This window comes from Piliocolobus tephrosceles, chromosome 6 (genome assembly GCF_002776525.5).
Source record: "Piliocolobus tephrosceles isolate RC106 chromosome 6, ASM277652v3, whole genome shotgun sequence".
Lineage (NCBI taxonomy): Eukaryota > Metazoa > Chordata > Mammalia > Primates > Cercopithecidae > Piliocolobus > Piliocolobus tephrosceles.
The window spans coordinates 17,961,411-17,983,450 of record NC_045439.1 but is presented as its reverse complement, the minus strand read 5'-3'; the positions used below and the strand labels follow the sequence as shown (position 1 = coordinate 17,983,450).

The 22,040-nt window shown below is 38.4% G+C and overlaps 1 protein-coding gene across 1 annotated transcript in view; it reads right to left on the bottom strand.

The window, feature by feature from the left end:
- PTPN21 (protein tyrosine phosphatase non-receptor type 21) overlaps window positions 1-22,040 on the bottom strand; it is an 89,224-nt gene that overhangs the window by 46,206 nt on the left and 20,978 nt on the right. Inside the window, exons 2-3 of the mRNA XM_023205395.1 lie at window positions 10,195-10,364; window positions 1,102-1,199 (exon numbers count right to left, since the gene is read on the bottom strand). Coding sequence (XP_023061163.1) covers window positions 1,102-1,199; window positions 10,195-10,364 — 268 coding nt within the window. The remainder of the gene's footprint in view (window positions 1-1,101; window positions 1,200-10,194; window positions 10,365-22,040) is intronic.

Here is a 22,040-nt window from a genome sequence, read left to right as displayed (position 1 = left end):
ACAGCTGTAATCCCAGCACTTTGGAAGGCTGAGGCAGGTGGATCACCTGAGGTCAGGAGTTTGAGACCAGCCTGGCCAACATGTTGAAACCCCATCTCTACTAAAAATACAAAAATTAGTTGGGTGTGTGGGGTGGCAGGTATCTGCAATCCCATGTACTCAGGAAGCTGAGGCAGGAGAATTGCTTGAACCCAGGAGGCGGAGGTTGCAGTGAGCTGAGATCGTGCCACTGCACTCCAGCCTGGTCCACAGAGTGAGACTCCATCTCAAAAAAAAAAGTAACTAAATAAATAAGAACTTATTCATGTAACCAAACACCACCTGTTCCCCAAAAACCTATTGAAATAAGTAAATAAGAAGAAACCACACAAATGAAGTGTACTTAAACTATAAGTGAATATAACCTCATCAAACTCACTGACTGGCATGTCTTTCTTCTTAAAATATGACCTATTAGCAGATAAAGTCTTTGAACTAGATGACTACATAGCATAGTATTAATAAATGTATATGTATATAGTCATATGTCACTTAATGATGGGAATATGTTGAGAAAGGCATCATTAGGAGATGTGCAAACATCAGAGTACACTTACACGAACCTAGGTGGTGTAGCCTACTACACACCTAGGCTATACTGTATAGACTATTGCTCATAGAAGCCTGTACAGTATGTTACTGTACTGAATACTGTAGGCAATTGTAACACAATGATATTTGTGTATCTAAACACAGAAAAGGTACACTAAAAATACAGTGTTATAATTTTATGGGACCACTGTCTTATATGAGGTCTTTTGTTGACCGAAACGTCATTTGGTATGTGATTGAATATATGTGTGTGTATACTTCTATTTATTGTATTGTTTCCTCTGTTGACATATAACATGATTAACTTCCAGAAGTCTCACATTTCATTGAGGTATTCCAAGTTCATTTTTTCCCAAAAGGAAGCCCCTTGGATAACAGAATATTTCGCTAATATGTAAATACTACTAAAGATGTATATAGACAGTCAGTTAACTTAAAAATCCCTTGCTATTTTGTTGCAACACATTTTAATCTGATAGAACTATTTCATTATGAATTGATCTTATTTACCTTGAACAGCTAAGCCTGCTAGCTGAATTGCTTGTTCTAAGGTACAAGTAATACTTCCTTCCAAGATATCTTTCTTCAGTTGCAGATAATACTGATACCTATAAAAAAAAAAATGTCAGTTTTATAAGGTTAATGTCAATATTATCTCATTGAGACACAATGCATTTAACCATAATTTGGTAGAGAAGCATAAACCAGCAAAACAAAACCTTAATCCCACTTTTTTTTTTTTTTTTTTAAGATAGGGTCTCCCTCTGTTGCCCAGGCTCAAGTGCAGTGGCATGATCACTGCTCACTGTAGCCTCGACCTCCCTAAGCTTAGGTGATCCTCGCACCTCAGCTTCCTGAGTAGCTGGGACTACAGATGCACACCACTATGCCTGGCAAATTTTTCTATTTTTTGTAGAGATGGAGTTTCACCATGTTGCCCAGGCTAGTCTCAAACTCCTGGGCTCAAGTAATCCTAGTGCTTGGATTCAAAATGCTGGGACTACAGACATGAACCACCATGCAGAGCCCCTAGATGGTTTCAAACAAGGATGACAAAGTCCTCAACCATATGACACTTACACATACACTTTAATCAATCTAATGAGTTACTTATCCCAGATTATAGTCATTTCAAAACTAAAACGATCCTATAAGACAATTAGTCATCTGCTCCATGCCCTGTAAAACAGTCCCTACAATTTCTTTTTAGTTGGAGAAATGGAAAGCCAGTGGCCAATCTTTACTTTAAAAACTGACTAGTAACTTGGTAATATAAGACTTTGCTTACCTTGTTTGGTGGAAGTTCCCTAGCACTGGAAAGTAAAGCCAGAGAAAAATGGTTTCTGATATTTCAGACCAGGCTGATATTAAAATATTTCTGATGAAATCCCTCAAAACAGCTGTTAAGATGCTTTCTTAATATCTGGTAATGTGGGTTTACTTCTGTTTACCACCCTGTTTGTACTTTCAATATATAGGGCATCAGTTACCAGAACAAGGTTTAGAGTCAAGCAGACCTGAACTCTCCAAATTAGTATGCTGCATGAACTTGGGCAAGTCATAATCTGTGAATTCAAATTCTATCGCCAGTAAAATGAGGGTACCATCACCCCTTCACAGGACTGAACATATTCCAATAATAATATATGTAAATGACTAAGAGCATAGCCGGCAAACAGCAGCTGTATCAATCACATACTTGAAGCCACTCACTTCTCCATTTTGATAAAACTCGAAGGTGAAGATTTACTACTTCCTTTTATTTATTTGCTCAACAGGTAATTACTGGGGTCTACTATATGTTAAGCATTATTCTAGATGCTGGGGATACAGTGCTAAATGGAGATCACAGACACTCTGCCAGAGCAGTCTATGGAGCCATCTGGAATCCAAAATGTCCTCCATATTTGGTGCCTGTGAAGTGCAACCCAGTTACAGTTCATGTTTGAATTCCTCTGAGAGCCCACCCCTTTAATCATTTCATATGAGTCTTCATCATCTTATTTCAGCCACAGACATGTAAACTTCTGTTCTTTATTACCGAAGAACCTGACCAAAACACCATCCATTCAAGTAAGAAGAATTTGGATCCACCTTTTCCCCTTCCACCTGCTAACAGCCAAACCCATGGATTTCCCTCCATTAGCTAATGGGATGCTGGCAGTTGTGGGATCCATCAGACAGAAAAACTTGAGATTTTCTATAAAGCAGCTCTTTTCAAAAGCTTATCTGAGGAAGATTGTGTTTAGGGAAGTCTGTCTATTGAACATGCTATTCACAGAGTCCATTCTAAATATTCTAGGCCTTTTCCTTAAATCAAAAACACTAGAAAGGGCCAGGTGCGGCGGCTCACACCTATAATCCCAGCACTTTGGGAGGCCAAGGCAGGCGGATCACTTGAGGTCAGGAGTTGGAGACCAGGCTGGCCAACATGGTGAAACCCCATCTCTAGTAAAAATACAAAAATTAGCCAGGCGTGGTGGCACACACCTGTAGTCCCAGCTACTTGGGAGGCTGAGGCGGGAGAATCGCTTGAATCCAGGAAGCGGAGGTTGCAGTGAGCTGAGATGGTGCCATTGCACTCCAGCCTGGGCATCACAGAGAGACTCCGTCTCAAAAAACAAAAAACATGAAAAGCAATATACTTGAACCCAATTAATGTAGCCTTCCACAGCCTTACATTGTACTGTTACGAGAATTGTACATATTTGCTTTAACTTATTCATTTCTGGTTCACTGTCTTACATAAAATCACACCTGAAAGTTTCTGTTTAAATGATATACCAGGAAAATGTGTCATGCCTGAAAAGAGGTATGCTTCTCTGTGTTACATAATGAATGATGGAACTCAGATTTCTTCTTTTGCTTTGGCAGCCATTAAGCTCACAGCTAAAATCCAGGCATAGTCACAATCATTATTATCCCTCTTAATTGCTTTCTCCACTATTTAATAATAGCTACCTTTAAGTGATGAAGAGCTGGAGCTCAGAGATTAAGCAACATGCTCAAATGCATAGAGCTAGACTGAGATGGAGTTTGAATCCCCAGGTCCGAATGACCCAAAGGTCTTGTTCTTAACCACGACAAATCTATAGTTATAGATGTTTCTAGTATTTTTATTCATTTAGTATTTTACACGACAGTCCACAAAACACAATGGTTGAGAGCAAGGACTCAGGAGCCAGCCTGCTTCAGTCCCAATTCCGTACATACTAGCAGTGTGACCTTGGGCAAGGTGTTCAACCCTTCTGTGTCTTGGTTTCCTCATCTACGAAACAGAGATAATAGCACCTACATCATAGGATTTGTTATGAGAATTAAATTAATAAAGTACTTGGGACAGTGTTTAATATACAGTAAAAAACATAAGCGGTTATTATATGTTATTGTATTATCCCTCAAATCCTTTAATGGAAGCAACTAGGGATGGATGAATGGACGGATGGATGGATGGATGGATGGATGGATACACAGACAGATAGTTTTTTTTTTTTTTTTTTTTGAGACAGGGTCTTGCTCTATAGTCCAGGCTGGAGTGCAGTGGCATAATCATGGCTCACTACAGCCTCAACCTCCTGGACTCAAGTGATCCTCAAGCCTCAGCCTCCTGAGTAGCTGGGACCACAGGTGTACACCACCACACCTGGCTAAATTGTTTTTAATTTTTTATAGAAACAGGTCTCAAACTCCTGAGCTCAAGCGATCCTCCCACCTCGGCCATCCAAAGTGCCTGGATTACAGGCATGAGCCACTACACCCAGCCATAAATATATTTTTCTTAAAGAAGTATTTACTGTAGGAGCAGATGGCCAAGAAATTTCACTTCAGTGGTATTATCACTCTTTGCTAAAATTTCTATATATTGGTGGGGCTGAAGATGGCTTATAAATATGTTATTTCAATATTTTTGCAGGCCGGGTACGGTGGCTCATGCCTGTAATCCTAGCACTTTGGGAGACCGAGGCGGGTGGATCATGAGGTCAGAAGATTGAGACCATCGTAGCCAACATGGTGAAACCCCATCTCTACTAAAAATACAAAAATTAGTCGGGCATGGTGGTGAGCACCTGCAATCCCAGCTATTTCAGAGGCTGAGGCAGGAGAATCGCTTGAACCCGGGAGTCGGACGTTGCAGTGAGCCAAGATCACGCCACTGCACTCCAGCCTGGCAACTGAGCAACAAGAAGAATGAAATAATAGGAAAAAAACAAAGCAGTAATAAAATGTAACACGCAGACCTGAATTCAAAACTGTCAGCCAAGGAACAAAAGAAATTGCACATTTTAATTCAAAAGCAAGTATTGTATAAACTTGCCCGAAAGTAAAAATATGCTGATCAAATATTTTATCTAAATCTTTATCAAGTTACTGATCAACTTTCCAATATAAAATATTTCATACAATATATGACAAGAATTATATAATAAATTAGGTGACCCCATTTTGCACAACAGAAATTCCAAATAATGTATGAAGAGGCAGCTTTTTCTCTTCATCTGTTTTTCTTAGACTAGTAATAGAAGGCAATGTGTAGGCAGTGGCATTTTTATTTTTTAAGTGTTATTTTGGAAATTCTGAAATATATGTATAGATATTAAGTATAGTGACCCCATCTCCTTATCATGGTGCCTCACCCATCAACCTTATGCTTACCATGTTTTCTCCATCCATCCTCTCCTGTGCCCCCTCCACCACCAGTGTTTTACAGCAAATCCCAGACGTCATGCCACCTGTAAGTACTTCAGTACATATCCCTAAAAGGTAAGCTTTATTTTTTAAAAACGTAACTACATTTTTATCACACCCAACAAAACGAATATCTTCATACTGAGTACTCAATACCTGATTCGTATGCAATTTTCATGATGGCCTCAAAAATGCATTTTTACAATTTTCTTAAATTAGAATCCAAACAAGGTCTACAGATTACATTTAATGGATATTTCTAAATCTCTCTTGCTATAAAAAAGAAAGTTTTTATTCCCTTTTATTTTCATGTTATTAACAGAAATGGAACCATTTGTCATGTAGAATTTCCTACCTTCTGGACTTTTGTGGTCGTAGTCTCCTGGGGTCATTTGGCAAGTTTACATGCTCTCACATTTTTCCTGAAAACTGATCATTAGATTTAGAGCAGCACTGTCTAAAAGAACATTCTACAGTGATAGAAATTATCTGTATCTGCGCTGCCCAATATAGTAGCCATTAGCCGCATGTGGCTATTCAGTACCTGAACTGTAGCTAGTGCAAGAAAAATTTTAATTGTATTAATTTTAATTAACTATAAATAGCCACATATAGCTAACAACTACCTTACTGAACAGTGCAGACTAGAGGCTTGCTTTGATACAAGTTCATTTTAGTCATTTAACCTGGTGGTGCCTGGTACTTCCTGATGCATCACATCAGAAGAAATGGTATTTGGTTGTCCCACTTACAGTGATGCCGACATTGCACACTGAGTTCAGATGATGCCAGCCTGTTCCTTTTACCCAAAGGTTTTAGCCAATACTGATGATTGTTACCTCTTTATACAATCTATAAAGATAGGATAAACTTACTGCCATTCAGAATAATGAATTGTATTCTAGTAAGTTTCAAAGGTGACCAATGAGGTTATTTTTTTAAGTATTATGAATTCGTGAATTTTAAAAGATATATTTGATGTGTTTTAATTCATGCAGTTGTGTTCTTTTTTTTGTTTGTTTTATTTTGTTTGAGATGGGGTCTCACCGTTGTCCAGGCTGGAGTATAGTGGCACAATCTCAGCTCACTGCAACCTCTGCCTCCCAGGTTCAAGCGATTCTCCTGCCTCAGCCTCCTGAGTAGCTGGGATTAGAGGCGGGCACCACCACGCTCGGCTAATTTTTGTATTTTTAGTTGAGACGGGGTTTCACCATGTTGGCCAGGCTGGTCTCAAACTCCTGACTTCAAGTGATCCAACCGCCTCGGCCTCCCAAAGTACTAGGATTACAGGCGTGAGCCACCGTGCCCAGCCTAGTTGTTTTCTTTATGATAGTAGAAATTTCCAGGCTTTGTGCAGTAGCAGTATCGTAGCCAGTGAGGTTCAAATGAGGCACAATTATTGATGATTGAAACAAAATTTCCTCTTTTGCAAGTAAAAACTCCAGGCACCAGAGTGTTTGTTTGCTCTGCCATGTGAGGACCCAGCCGGAAGTTCTGCAAGCCAGGAAGGGAGCCCTCATGAGACCTCAACTATGCTCAGATCTCCAAACTGAGAAAATACATCAGCTACTCAGTCTATAATATTTTGTTATGGCAGCTCACACTAAGATATGTTCACAGGTCGTTTTTGCTAGATATATAATCATTGCCTCCTATTTCCTTTCCTTGAGGATGTTAAATGTTACTTTTTGTCTGTTGGCATGAAGTGTTTTTCCAGAAGTCTGACACCAATCTTATTTTCTTAATTTTATAACAGCTTTAGTGTGGGTGCCCAATTTCTGGTGACTCTGCAGAATGTGTTGGCACTGACTGCTCTGGACTGACCATGCCAGGTACACAGTATGTCTTTTTAATACAGAGCTTCAAGTCATTTTCCTTTCAAGGAAGTTTTTAAAATGTGTTATAGCTAGAATATAGAATTTGTTATATAGTTTTTGGAATTTGTTCTTTGCCAATGTTTTGACTTAGATCATACTGTTAGAAGAATGTTTTGGCTTTTTCCTTTAGGGAATCCTATTACATCTATTTTTTAATCTTGTCTTCTATACTTTTATAGTTTCTATCATTTCAAAATTTCTAGTTGTTTTTGCAGCTATTTTCATATTCACCTGTTACATAGCCAAATTATTCCCAAGCTTTTCTAATTCAGATTTAAATGGTTCTTTCATATCATCTGTTATTTTCTTAATTTTTAAAGTTCATTTTGTAGTATTAGGTGCCAGTTTTCTGCTGCTTTGTGGTCGTATTTTTCTGTTAAGTCTGTACTTTCTAAAGGTATATTATTCAGATTGTTGTTCTCCCCCTTTGTTTTCTTTTTTCTTTTTTTTTTTTTTTCCGAAACAGAGTTTCACTCTTGGTGCCCAGGCTGGAGTGCAGCAGTGCCAACTCAGCTCACTGCAACCTCAGCCTCCTGAGTTCAAGCAATTCTCCTGCCTCAGCCTCCCAAGTAGCTGGGATTAGAAGCGTGTGCCACCACACTTGGCTAATTTTGTATTTTTAGTAGAGACAGGGTTTCTCCATGTTGATCAGGCTGATCTTGAACTCCTGACCTCAGGTGATCTGCCCCCCTCGGCCTCCCAAAGTGCTGGGATTACAGGTGTAAGCCACCACGCACCACTCCCCCTTTGTTTTCTTACAATATCTTTGGGTGGGTTTTTTTTAAACACCATTTTTGAGGTATAATTGGCATACAAATAAGCTGTTCAAATTTCAAGTGTACAATTTGGACACATGCATATATCCATGAAACCATCACTACAAGATGAGGAACATACCACCTGTAAAAGTTTGCTTGCACCCCTCATAATCTGTCTATCCAATTCCTACCCCGTTCCTAGGAAACCACTCATCTGCTTTCTGACTATGGATGTGATAGAACTCCGGATATCTTGGACCAAAAGGTAACCTAGTACATGGGAAGGACACACTGAGGATACTGGAGCACTAAGAGAAAGAGCGAGCGTCCGTGAAGACTCTGTGGAGCTGTCAGACAAGCTCTGCAAGGCTGACTTCTGAACTTCTCTCACAGAAGTCAATGATATTTAGGGTTTTTGTTATATATAGCTATACTTAATCCTTACTGATACAACTTCTCTATCAGGCACTCCTATACCTAATCAACGAGCAATCCTACTGATTGACTCTAATAGGCCCATTCTCTCTCAATACAGTTAATGCCTTTCTGTTCAGTTCTATATTGTAAACCTACGCCTAGATTATGGCACAGGTATTCCTAAACTGGTCTCCTGCCTATAGTTTTGCCATCTTTGATCTACCTTCTATGATGGGTGATCTTTGTAAAATATAAATTTAATGATTCCATTAAATTTGAAAATCTCTTCCTCATTGTACCATGACTTTATTGATAATGCCTATTTTTTAAATCTCCTTTCTAAGTAATACCTGAAACTTCCTGAAGACACGTAATCATTTTGATTACTCCCCCTGCTTTGCAAAAACTATTCTCTCTAGAACATTTCTAAAGTCAATTTAAATGTCAGTCTCTCTACCTTTCCTGTTCAAGTTCCCCTTGCCCCACCCCAGGAATCCACAGCTTTAATTAAAGCATTTATTATCATGGGATACTGTAACTATTTATATGAACTGCCAATTCCACCAGACTGTGAGCAGCTCCTCCAGGGTGGGATTAAAGCATATTCACCTCCCACTCTATTCAACACAGTTCTTAAGAGAGTATCTTCAGTAAATGTTTAAATGAGTTAAAGTGATCAGTTCAGGCTTTTTCCTTCTGGTTTCCATTTTCTCTTCATTATTTCTATCTCAGACTTTTACAGCCAGTTTGTGTTTATCCCTACCACTGGATCCTTACTGCTTTGACTTTCCATTCTCTCCTAATCATTAACTGGCAGACTCAAACAGCACTCCACAAACACGGGACAGTACCAGGTTCTCACTGTCCGCAAGGTACTGTGTAAGATATCATTAAGTAAAGCTAAAGAAAACATGGGCTTAAAACCTAGGAAAAAGATACCTGCAAAAATCCTAATAATAGGGTATGACAATTACAATCTTAACACAAGTAGAATCAAATTCTAGGTCGTAAGCCAAAACTCATTCTGTCCTGGGGTCATAGATGCTTCTTGGAGGAGGTACCTTCTGAACCACAACTCAGGAGGCAAACAGGATTCCAGTAAATACATGTGAGAGAAAGATCTAGGACACAAAGACGAAAGGGCATGCTGTATGTTTCGGGCCCTTGAAGTAGCTCAGCTTGGCTCAAAAGTAACATTAAATAGGCTTAAAAAGATAAGGCAGTGATGGGATTCAGAGAACTTTGAAAAGTAGGCTCAAGAACTCAAATTCTATTCCTTTTTTCATTGTCTTCAGGGGGAAAAAGAATAAGAACACTTAGTTCCTCTATTCTGCTCCTTAATATCATCTTCCCTTTCTGCTTTTGTACCTATTAAGTGCACTTATCGGCCAAAATTTCCTGATCTTAAACACTTCCCTCCCTCTCCTCTGTACTCCCTCCCCAGTCTGTCTACAGAATATAGCTAGAGGAAGAGAATTCTAGGAGCCTTTCAGCACATTTCCTTGAGGAATGAACACAGACTTTGTGACTAATTTTCTAAAATATCTTCTCTCCTTTCCTAATTACAAAGGATCAGAAACAACACAAACATTAAAGGTAACATCACTACAGGAAGAGTGCACAGCTAGAGTAAATCCATCATTCTTCCCTTTAATTATTCCTTTGTGCCTAGTGAACCCATAAGTTACCCAACATGTAGTAAAACACTCTGACATGCCACATATGAGAACCTCTTTGTAATATCATAGCTAAAAATGTGGGGCGAGAGGCAAAGTTTCAAACTTATCTTCTGACTTCAACCTTAGTTTCACTTTTTACATCTCACTAGACTATTTCCTAAAAACAAACGGCATGTAATTTCTCACCTGGTAATCTCCTGCTGCAGCTGAGAAACTGAAGGCACATAAAACACCACTCCAAAATAGACGGTCGGTTCCAATGCATATTTATCCAGCTGCTTCTTCAAAGGTTTTTCCAAATCTACCCACCGGCGCTGATTTTGCTTGTTGTAGTACCAGAGGCTGAAGTAAGTGACCTAGAAAGACAGAAGGTCACTGAAGGAGGCAATAACATACAAAAGGATTTCAATGACTTCAGCCGCACTAATCCATGAACCAAGAACAAATGACAGCAGTCTCTTATTGCCTTTCTTCTCAGAGAGGAACAGCAGCAAAAACTGAAGGAAAGGAAGGAGGTAAGACCTATCTGTAACTAGCTACTCATATTCAGGAAACAGGCAAAAATCCAATTGCACTTGCATATCATTTACTGAACTCTGCCCCAAAAAAATGCATTCATGACCTAGACACTAGAATGTAGTGGGTTTTATATGCAGGTTTTAAAAACAACAATTTTATATGCAGGTTTTAAAAACAACAACAATACAGAAGAATTTATTCTTGGTTTTTCTATTACTAAAACACTAAATATGTCATATATATGTATATATACATATATACGTGTATTTGTCATATATGTATATATACATCTATACATACATGTATTTATCATATATGTATATATGTATATTTATCATACATATATACCATATATACACATATACACATATATGTATATACATATATTTGAGATAGAGTCTCACTCTGTTGCCCAGGCTACAGTGCAGTGGCGCAATCTCAGCTCACTGCAACCTCCACCTCCCAGGTTCAAGGCATTCTCCTGCCTCAGCCTCCAGAATAGCCAAGATTATAGCATGCACCAGCACACCCAGCTAATTTTTTGTATTTTTAGTAGAGAGAGGGTTTACCATGTCGGTCAGGCTGATCTCAAACTGCTGACATCAGCTGATCCACCCACCTCGGCCTCCCAAAGTGCTAGGTGTATAGGCATGAGCCACTGCACTCAGTCTCATAATTTATATTTTTAAATAATCACAACTGGGGTTCTACCCAGTGGAATGCTGAGTAAACAGTGTTAAACCAACTTTTCACTACTCTTAGTTTTGGTTTCTATAAAAGAAATTATTTTTTGTAAGTACCATGAATTCCAGTATTCAGTTCTAGTATTCAGATGCAATTGCAACTCTTCTTTACCCCTTTGTCCTCAAAATTTCATTAGATATACATTTAAAACAATTATAATGCTGTGAAGGTGAATTAACTCTCTCTACACACACACACACACACACACACACACACACACACACACACACACAGTGCATGAGAAAAGCTATGACTAATCCTTAGTGTATTACTCAGAAGTTTAAAGAAAATGCCCAGATGTCTTAGCATTTATATCTCACTGGCTGTGTAATGAAACTGTTAAGGTAAATCAATACTAGCCCTGGGCCTGGTCAACCTGAAAGGGTATTAATGCACTTATGTGACAGCCTCAAGCCACTGCTAATACTTGCCTCAAAATCAATCTACAGATCAAGACAATTGGAAAATCACCACTTTGTAGCTGTAAACTCCAGAAAAACACTGTCCCAACAGAACTTAGTGTGATGATAGAAATGATCTACATCTCACTGTCCAATAAAGCAGCCACTAGCCACATGTGGCTACTGAGCAACTGAAATGTGGTAGTGCCACCGAGGAGCTGTATTTTTAATATTATACAAGTTTAATTGACTTAAATAGCTACAAGTATCTAGTGGCTACTGTATTGGACAGTATAGATTTAAAGCAACAAGAAAACTGAGAAATAATAGGCCATTTCTTTGAACTGCAATCGTTATTCAAGTAAAAAATAAAACTTTAATCTGCAAGGGAAAAGATTATGCAAACATGCCCTCAATAGTCATTTTATTATTTTTTAACAAGGTAAGAACTATACCTTTAAAATGACTTGATCAAATAAATTCAACAAGAATGAGGAATGTGCCCATTTTCCCCTATATCCACAAGTCCCTAGAATACTGCTGGAATTCAATAAATTTTGTTGAATGAAAAGAGGGAATATTCTCTTGCTTCTTAGTTGCCACCCAAGTCATCACACAAGAATGGAATATTTTGAACATTTCCTATGTACCTGGTTCTATTCCAAGAACTGTAGAGATACCATAGATTAAATCACCATCACTAATTTATGACGTAGGTATTTTTTATCTGTGTAAAACCTCAAAGCCAGTGTTTCCCCCAAGTATTGTCCCTGGACTACCTCTATCAGAAGTACCTAGAGGGTTTCCTGGGCCCTAAAAAGCTACTAAACTCCTAGGTAATTCTTGTGTCCTTTAAAGTTGGATAACTTTGCACTACACTACACTGCTCCTCCAAAGTTATGCAAGAGAAAGTTATATAAAACCTTATCTTTGGCTGGGCATGGTGGCTCACACCTGGAATGCCAGCACTTTAGGAGGTTGAAGTGGGAAGATTTCTTGAGCCCAGGAGTTTGAGACCAATCTGGGCAACATGGCAAAACACTGCCTCTGCAAAAAATACAAAAAATTAGCCAGAAGTGGTAGCGTGCGCCTGTAGTCTCATCTACTTGGCAGGTTGATCACTTGAACCCAGGAGGTAGACAGAGGCTGCAGTAAGCTAAGATTGCATCACTGCACTCCAGCCTGGGTAACAAAGTGAGACCCTGCCTTAAAAAATAATAATAATAATAATAAATCCTTGACAAGCTGCATGGAAATAAAATTTTTGAAAATCCAAGCACATTGTAATATTTCTGAAAGGCCAAGTCCCATTGTTAATTATATTCTGAAGTTATGACATTTTAAAATGAATTGCTTATTATCTGTAAGCACAGAATATGTGTCACACATTTATAGAAAACAAGAACTGTTCTTTTCTTCTTTTAAACTGAAACTTATAGAAAACAAAAATCTGGTTTAATAGAAAGAGCTTGATGCTGAAGTCCAAAGTTCTGAGTTTGATTTCCAGCAGTTACTTACTAGGAGTGAAATGGTAAAGTCAATCAGTCCAATTTGGTTTTCTCAAGTGTCAAATAAAGTAATACCTCCCTCACAATGCTATCATGAGGACTGGATAAGGGAAAACTATGTAAGTGCATTTTCGTACTAGAAAACCATTATATTTTATTTTTTGAGAGAGAGTCTCACTCTATCACTTAGGCGGGAGTGTACTGGCATGATCACAGTTCACTGCAACTTCGAACTCTCAGGCTCAAGTGATCCTTCCACCCCAAACTCCTAAGTAGTTAGACAGCAGATGCATGCCAACACACTAGTAAATTTTTTTTTTTTTTTTTTTTTGGTCAAGACAGGGTCTCACTATGTTGCCCAGGCTGGTCTTAAACTCCCAGCTTCAAATGATCCTCCTGTCTCAGCTTCTCAAAGTGCTGGGATTATAGGAGTATGCCACCGTGCCAGCCTGAAAACCACTATATATTTTTAAATATTATTTAGTTCACTCATTCTCTCCACTACCAACAAAATCAATTATTGACTCCTCCCCTCAGAAGACTTTTAAAATTACCTACATGTATTTGGTTACAGCAAAAAACATTTCTGTTACTATGTTTGTTTTCTGCTCCATCTTAGAACACAAGTTTTGGACTGAATGTACCACATTTGGTCTATAATGCCAGATTAGGAATCCTTTAGGATCTAAAACAGTTTGGTATGTCTTTTTTTTTTTTCTTTTTTTTTGATATGGAGTTTCACTCTTGTTGCCCAGGCTAGAGTGCAATGGTGCAATCTCAGCTCACTGCAACCTCTGCCTTCCGGTTTCAAGCGATTCTCCTGCCTCAGCCTCCTGAGTAGCTAGGATTATAGGCACCTGCCACCACGCCCAGTTAATTTTTTTTTTTTTTTTTTTTTTTTTTTTTTTTTTTTAGTAGAGACGGGGTTTCACCATGTTGGCCAGGCTGGTCTTGAACTCTTGATTTTGTGATCTGCCTGCCTCAGCCTCCCAAAGTGCTGGGATTATAGGCATGAGCCACCGCACCCAGCTGTATGTCACCATTTTTAACCAAAATGAAAAGGTCTTAAAAATACACTTTGAATAAATTAACTTTCCCTTTAAATACAGTTGGACTAGACTGTTCCAAATACAAAAACAGAATTATAAAATTTTAGGTTTATTGTATAATTTGTGGTTGTACCATTTGTGAATGGACTGTAATATAATTAAAATAACAGCCAAACAATCTGCTAGCATTCTGTTAAAAAGTACATTCTGAAAGGAAAACTGTTAAAATGTGCTAACTTCATCAGTGCATCTATTACTCATGCAACATGAATTAGAAAATCAAATAGAACTGAACAAATACATTTGTTGAAATTGCATCATAATTAGTTTTTCACAAATTATAGACCACAGAAGAGAGTAGCAAGAACCTTATCTAAAGGTACAAACAGCTGAAAAGAATGGTAGGCTTAGGCCGGGCATGGTGAATTGCACCTGTAATCCCAGCACTTTGAGAGGCTGAGGCCAGTGGATCACTTGAGGTCAGGAGTTCGAGACTGGCCTGGCCAACATGGTGAAACTCCACCTCTACTAAAAATACAAAAAATGAGCCGAGTATGGTGGAGGGTGCCTGTAATCCCAGCTACTCAGGAGGCTGAGACAAGAGAATCGCTTGAACCCAGGAGGCGGAAGTGAGCCGAGATCGTGCCACTGCACCACTGCACTTCAGTCTGGGCAACAGAGCAAGATGGTCTCAAAAAGAAAAGAAAAGAAAAGAAAAAAGAATGGTGGACTCAGTAAATTCTTTGTTGGTTAGCTCTTTTAAATAAAGGAGTCTAAGATTTGGGACATTTGAATATTGACTTTGTAGCTTGTCATGGATAGATTATTTACAGGACTTTCTTGTGCATAACTATTGTAGTTAAAGTATTTGCTTTGGGATCTGCCCCAATGTTCAAGTTCTATCTTAAGAAGTAGTGAAAGCTAGCCAAAAATCAAATTTGTATCTTGTTAAATACCTCTAAGGAGGTATTATATTTCTAAAATTGCTGCTAGAAATGTTTATATACATATGGGTAACTAAATTATTGTAACATTATAATCCTGGGATTGAAAGCTCTCTTAGAATGTCTACACATATATAATCAAGTTACAACATCTGACTCCATGAGATTTTATGACTATAATATCATCTGTTTCTAAAATAGGTAGGTGGAACTTGAACAACGAAATATTGTGATTAAATTCTCATCAGGCAAGGATTTTTCCTGGATAAGACCTTTTTTTTTTTTTTTTTTTGGCTTGTCTTGAATAACAACCTTAAGAATCTGAATAATTAACTTTCCAAAATAATTTAAAATCCATTCAAAAAACAAACAAGATGGGGGATGAGCACGAAAATCAAAGAAAAGGAGAGAATACTTTCTAACTCAATCAATAGGCCAGCATTACCCCAATACCAAAGCCAGACAAAAGATAACCACAAGAAAACTATAGCCCGACATCCCTTATAAATATAGATGCAAAAATTATAAGCAAATATTAACAAACTGAGTCTAACAGCACACTAAAAGGATTACACACCACGACTAAGTGGGATTCATCCCAGGACTGCAAGGGTGGTAAAACATACCCCCCAAAATCATTATACCACATTGCTAAGACAAAAGAAATAAAACACACATGACCATCTCAATTGATTCAGAAAAAGCATTTGACAAAATCCAACATCCTTAATGATAAAATAAAACACCTAGAAAACTAGGAATAGAAGAATAGAGAAGAGCTTCTCAACACGTCAATGAGCACTTAGGAAAAATCCACAGCTAATACCATACTCCATGGTGAAAGACTGAAAGCTTTCCCCCTAAGATCAGTAACAAGACAAGGATGCCCATGTTCACCACTGCCATTTGACGTTGTACTGAAGATTCTAACCAGAGCAATTATGCAAGAAAAATAAAAGTCATTTAAACTGGAAAGAAGTAGTAAAACTATCTCTATGCATAGACGAAAAAATCCTATACTTAGAAAATCCTTCAAATCCATCCCCCAACCCTGACAGACACACACACACCCCTACTCGAGATAATAAATTCAGTGAAATTTGCAGGGTACAAAATCAACATGCAAAAAATCAGCTGCTATATACCAGCAATGTACATGTCAAAAAAAGAAAACAATTCCCTTTATAGTAATATCCGAAAGAACAAAATATGTAGGAATAAATTTGACCAAGAAGGTGAAAAGGCATATACTGAACACAACTAAACAGTGCTAAAAGAAATTAAGGAAAATCTAAATAAATAGAAAGATATCCCATGCTCATATATTGAAATACTTAATATTGTTAAGGTACAGCAGTACTACCCAAAGTAATCTTCAAATTCAAATGCAATACCTATCACAATTCCAATATGCTTTTTCCTAGAGATGAAAAGCCAAACCTCAAATTCACATGGGCCTGCAAGGGGCTCCATCCACATAGCCAAAACAATACTGAAAAGGAATAACAAAATTGGAGGACTCACACTTCCTTGTTTCAAACCTTATTACAAGGCTATAGTAATCAAAACAGTGTGTTGGCCGGGCGTGGTGGCTCAAGCCTGTAATCCCAGCACTTTGGGAGGCCGAGACGGGCGGATCACGAGGTCAGAAGATCGAGACCATCCTGGCTAACACGGTGAAACCCCGTCTCTACTAAAAATACAAAAGCTAGCCGGGCGAGGTGGCGGGCACCTGTAGTCTCAGCTACTTGGGAGGCTGAGGCAGGAGAATGGCATAAACCCGGGAGGCGGAGCTTGCAGTGAGCTGAGATCCGGCCACTGCACTCCAGTCCCGGCAACAGAGTGAGACTCTGCCTCAAAAAAAAAAAAAAAAAAAAAAAAACAGTGTGGTACTGGCATAAGGAGAGACATATAGACAAATAGAATAGAGAGTCCAGAAATGAACCTATGTATCTACAGTCAACTGATTTTAAATAAGGGTGCCAAGACCAGCTGGTGGGAAAAAGAATACTCTCTTTAACAAATAGTGCTGGGACAACTGAAGATCCACATAGAAAAGAATGAAGTTGGATCCCTACTCCACACCATATATATAAATTAAGTAAATATAAGAAGTGCCCCGTAAAATAGTTTAGAAGAAAACATTAGGGTAAATCTCTGTGATCTTGAACTTGGGAATAAATGTTTGAATATAACACCAAAAACATGAGCAACAAAGAAAAAAATAGATCAACTTATTTCAAAATTACAAAACTTGCCAGGCACAGTGGCTCATGCCTGTAATCCTAGCACTTTGGGAGGCTAAAGTGGGAGAAACTTGAGGTCAAGAGTTCGAGACCAGCCTGGGCAACAAAGCAAGACACTGTCTCTACAAAAAATTTTAAAGTTAGCTGGGTGTGGTGGCACACACCTGTAGTCCCAGCTACTCAAGAGGCTAAAGTGGGAGGATCACTTGGGCTCAGGAGACCAAGGCTTCAGTGAGCTATAATTATACCACTGCATTCCAGCCTGGGCGATGGAGCAAGACCCTCTTAAACACACACACATACACACACGCACAAAATTTAGAACTTTCATGCAAAAAACCATATCAGGCTAGGCATGGTCACTCACAGCTATAAACCTAACATTTTGGGAGGCTGAGGCAGAAGGATTGCTTGAGCTCAGAAGTTTGAGACAATCCTGGACAACACAGTGAGACCTTGCCTCCATAAAAACTAAAATTAGCTGAGTATGGTGGCACACACCTGTAGTCCCAGCTATTTAAGTGGCTGACGTGGAAGGATCACTTTAAGCCCAACAGATCAAGGCTGCAGTGAGCCATGATTGTGCCACTGCACTTCAACCTGGGCAACAGAGCAAGACCCTGTCTCAAAAAAATAATAATAATAAATGAAGAAAGTAAAAAAAAATCTACAGAACAAAGGAGAAAATATTTGCAAATTATCTATCTGATAAAGGTCTACTATTTGAAATGTATAAAATAACTCTTACGTTCAAAAAGAAACAACCCAACTTTAAAATGGGCAAAGAACTTAGACCCTTTTTGAAAAAAGATATGAATGGCCAACAAGCACATGAAAAGATGCTCAACATTATTGGTCATTAGGGAAATGCAACTCAGAACCATAATGAGATACCACTTCATACCAACTAGGATGGCTGTAATTTAAAAAAAAAGGAAGTAAACATTGATGAGGAGCAACTGGAACCCTTATACATTGCCAGTAGGAACAGAAAATGGTTCAGCTGCTGTGGAAAAGTTTGGTGGATCCTCAAAATACTAAATATAGAATCACCAGATGATCCAGCAATTCCTTTCCTAGGTACATACCCAAAAGAACTGAAAAACAGGTGCTGAAGCAAACACATGTATATGCATATGCACAGCAGGACTATCTGCAGGTGGAAACAAGCCAAATGTCCATCAATAGATGAATGGATAAACAAGCTTGTGGTGTATAAATATAATGAATATTCAGCCATAAAACACAATGATGTATTGGTTCATGCTACAATGTGGATGACATTCAAAAATATTATGCTAAGCAAAAGCAGCCAGAAGACGAATATTGTATAATTCTGTTTATATGAAATATCCAAATAAATCTCACAGGTGTGGTGGCTCACACCTGTATATCCAAGGTGCTTGGAGGCCAAGGCAGGAGAATTGCTTGAGGCCAGGAGTTCAAGACTAAAATATATAAATTCAGAGAGACAGACAGAAAGTAAATTGGTGGTTGCCAGGGGCAGGGAAGAATAGAGAATGACTGCCTATGGGATACAGAATTTCCTTTGGGGGTGATAAAAATTTTTTACAACTAGATAGTATTATAAATGTACTAAATGCCAATGAGCTGTTTACTTTAAAATGGTTAGTTGTGGCCAGGCACAGTGGCTCACATCTATAATCCCAGCACTTTGGGAGGCTGAGGCAGATCATGAGGTCAGGAGTTCAAGACCAGCCTGACCAACATGGTGAAACCCTGTTTCTACTAAATATACAAAAAAAAAATAGCTGGGCATGGTGGCATGCGCCTGTAATCCCAGCTACTTGGGAGGCTAAGACAGGGGAACTGCTTGAACCCGGGAAGCAGAGGTTGCAGTGAGCCAAGATCACACCACTGCACTTCAGCTTGGGCAACAGAGCGAGACTATCTCAAAAAAAAAAAAAAAAAAAATGGTTAGTTGTACATTATGTGAATTTTGTCTCAGTAAAAAAATGTTTTTAAAGATCAGAAATATTCGTAATAAAAATCAAGTAAATAATTTTATTTTTATTACAATAATTTTTGGGGAACAGGTGGTGTTTGGTTACATGAATAAATTCTTTAGTGGTGATTTCTAAGATTTTGGTGCACCCATCACCTGAGTAGTATACACTGTACCCAATCTGTAGTGTTTTTATCACTCACTCCTTTTATTCCCACCCTTCCCCTGGAAACTCCAAAGTCCATAATATCATTCTCATGCCTTTGCAACCCCACAGCTTAGCTCCCACTTATAAATGAGAACATATGATGTTTGATTTTCCATTCCTGAGTTATTCACTTAGTATAAAGGTCTCCAACTCCATCTAGGTTGCTGCAAATGCCGTTATTTCGTTCCTGAGTAGTATTCCATGGTGTGTGTGTGTGTGTGTGTGTGTGTGTGTGTGTGTGTGTGTGTGTCACATTTTCCTTATCCACTAATTGGTTGATGGACATTTAGGCTGGTTCCATATTTCTGCAATTGCGAATTGTGCTACTATAAACATGGGTGTGCAAATGTCTTTTTCATACAGTGACTTATTTTCCTCCTAGTAGATACCCAGTAGTGGGATTGCTGGATCAAATGGTAGTTCTACTTTTAGTTCTTTAAGGAAGCTCCACATTATTTTCCATAGTGGTTGTACTAGTTTACATTACCACCAGCAGTGTAAAAGTGTTCCCTTCTCACCACATTGATACCAACATCTATTATTCTTTGATTTTTTTTTTTTATAATGGCCATTATTGCAGGAGTAAGGTGGTATAGCACTGTGGTTTTATTTGCATTTTCCTCATAATTAGTGATGTTGACCAGTTTTCCATAAGTTTGTTGGCCATTTGTATATCTTCTTTTGAGAATTGTCTATTCATGTCTTTAGCCCATGTTTTGATAGGATTATTTGGTTTTTTTTCACTGCTTTGTCTGAGTTTCTTGTGGATTCTGGGTATTAGTCCTTTGTCAGATGCATAGTTTGCAAATACTTTCTCCCTCTCTGTGGACTGTCTGTTTACTGATTACTTCTTTTGCTGTGCAGAAGCCTTTTAGTTTAACTAAATCTCATCTATTTATCTTTGTTTTCGTTGCATTTGTTTTCGGGTTATTGGTCACGAACTCTTTGCCTAGGCCAATGTCTAGAAGGATTTTTCTGATGTTATCATTCAGAATTTTAATAGTTTCAGGTCTTAGATGTAAGTCTTTGAACCTGCTTGAGTTGATTTTTATATAAGGTGAGAGATGAGGATCCAGTTTCATTCTTCTATATATGGCTTGTCAATTATCCCAGCACCATTTGCTGAATAGGGTGTCCTTTCCCCACTTTATGTTTTTGTTTGCTTTGCTAAAGATCAGTTCGCTGTGAGTATTTGGCTTTATTTATGGGTTCTCTATTCTGTTCCATTGACCTATGTTTTTATACCAGTACCATGCTGTTTTGGTAATTATAGGCTTGCAGTCCAGCTGAAAGTCAGGTAATGTGATGCCTCCATATTTGTTCTTTCTACTTAGTCTTGCTTTGGCTATGGGGGCTCTTTTTTGGTTCCATGTAAATTTTAGGATTGTTTTTTCTAGTTCTGTGAAGAAAGATGATGGTATTTTGATGGGAATTGCATTGAATTTATATATTGCTTTTGGCAATATGGTCATTTTCACAATATTGATTCTATCCATCCATGAGCATGGGATGTGTTTCTATTCGTTTGTGTCATCTATGATTTCTTTCAGCAGTGTTTTGTAGTTTTCCTTGTAGAGATCTTTCACCTCCTTGGCTAGGTATATTCCTGAGTATTTCATTTCTTTTTCCAGCTGTTACAAAAGAAGTTGAGTTCTTGATTTCATTCTCAGTTTCCTCACTGTTGGTGTATAGCAGTGCTACTGATTTGTGTACATGAACTTTGTATCCTAAAACTTTACTGATATGGTTTGGCTGTGTCCTCACCTAAATCTCATCTTGAATTTCCACGTTGTGGGAGGGACCTGGTGGGAGGTAACTCAATCATGGGGGCAGCTCTTTCTGGTGATAGTGAGTAAGTCTCATGAGATCTGATGGTTTTAAAAATAGGCGTTTCCCTACACAAACTCTCTTCTCTTGTCTGCCACCATGTGAGACACGCCTTTCATCTTCCACCATGATTGTGAGGCCTTTCCAACCATGTGGAACTGTAAGTCCATTAAACCTTTCTTTTGTAAATTGCCCAGTCTTGGCTATGACTATCAGCAGCATGAAAACAAACTAAAACATTTACTGAATTCATTTATCAATATAGGACCTTTTTGGAAGAGTCTTTGGGGTTTTCTAGGTATACATTCATGTCATCAGTGAATAGTGACAGTCTGACTTCCTCTTTACCAATTTGGATGCCCTTTCTTTCTTTCTCTTGTCTGATTGCTCTGGATAGGACTTCCAGTACTACGCTGAATACAAGTGGTGAAAGTTGATATCCATGTCTTGTTCCAGTTTTCAGGTGGAATGCTTTCAACTTTTCCCCATTCAGTATGTTAGCTGTGGGTTTGTCATAGATGGCTTTTACTACCTTCAGGTATGTCCCTTCTATGCCAATTTTACTGAGGGTTTTAATCATAAAGGAATGCTGGATTTTGTCAAATGCTTTTTCCGCATCT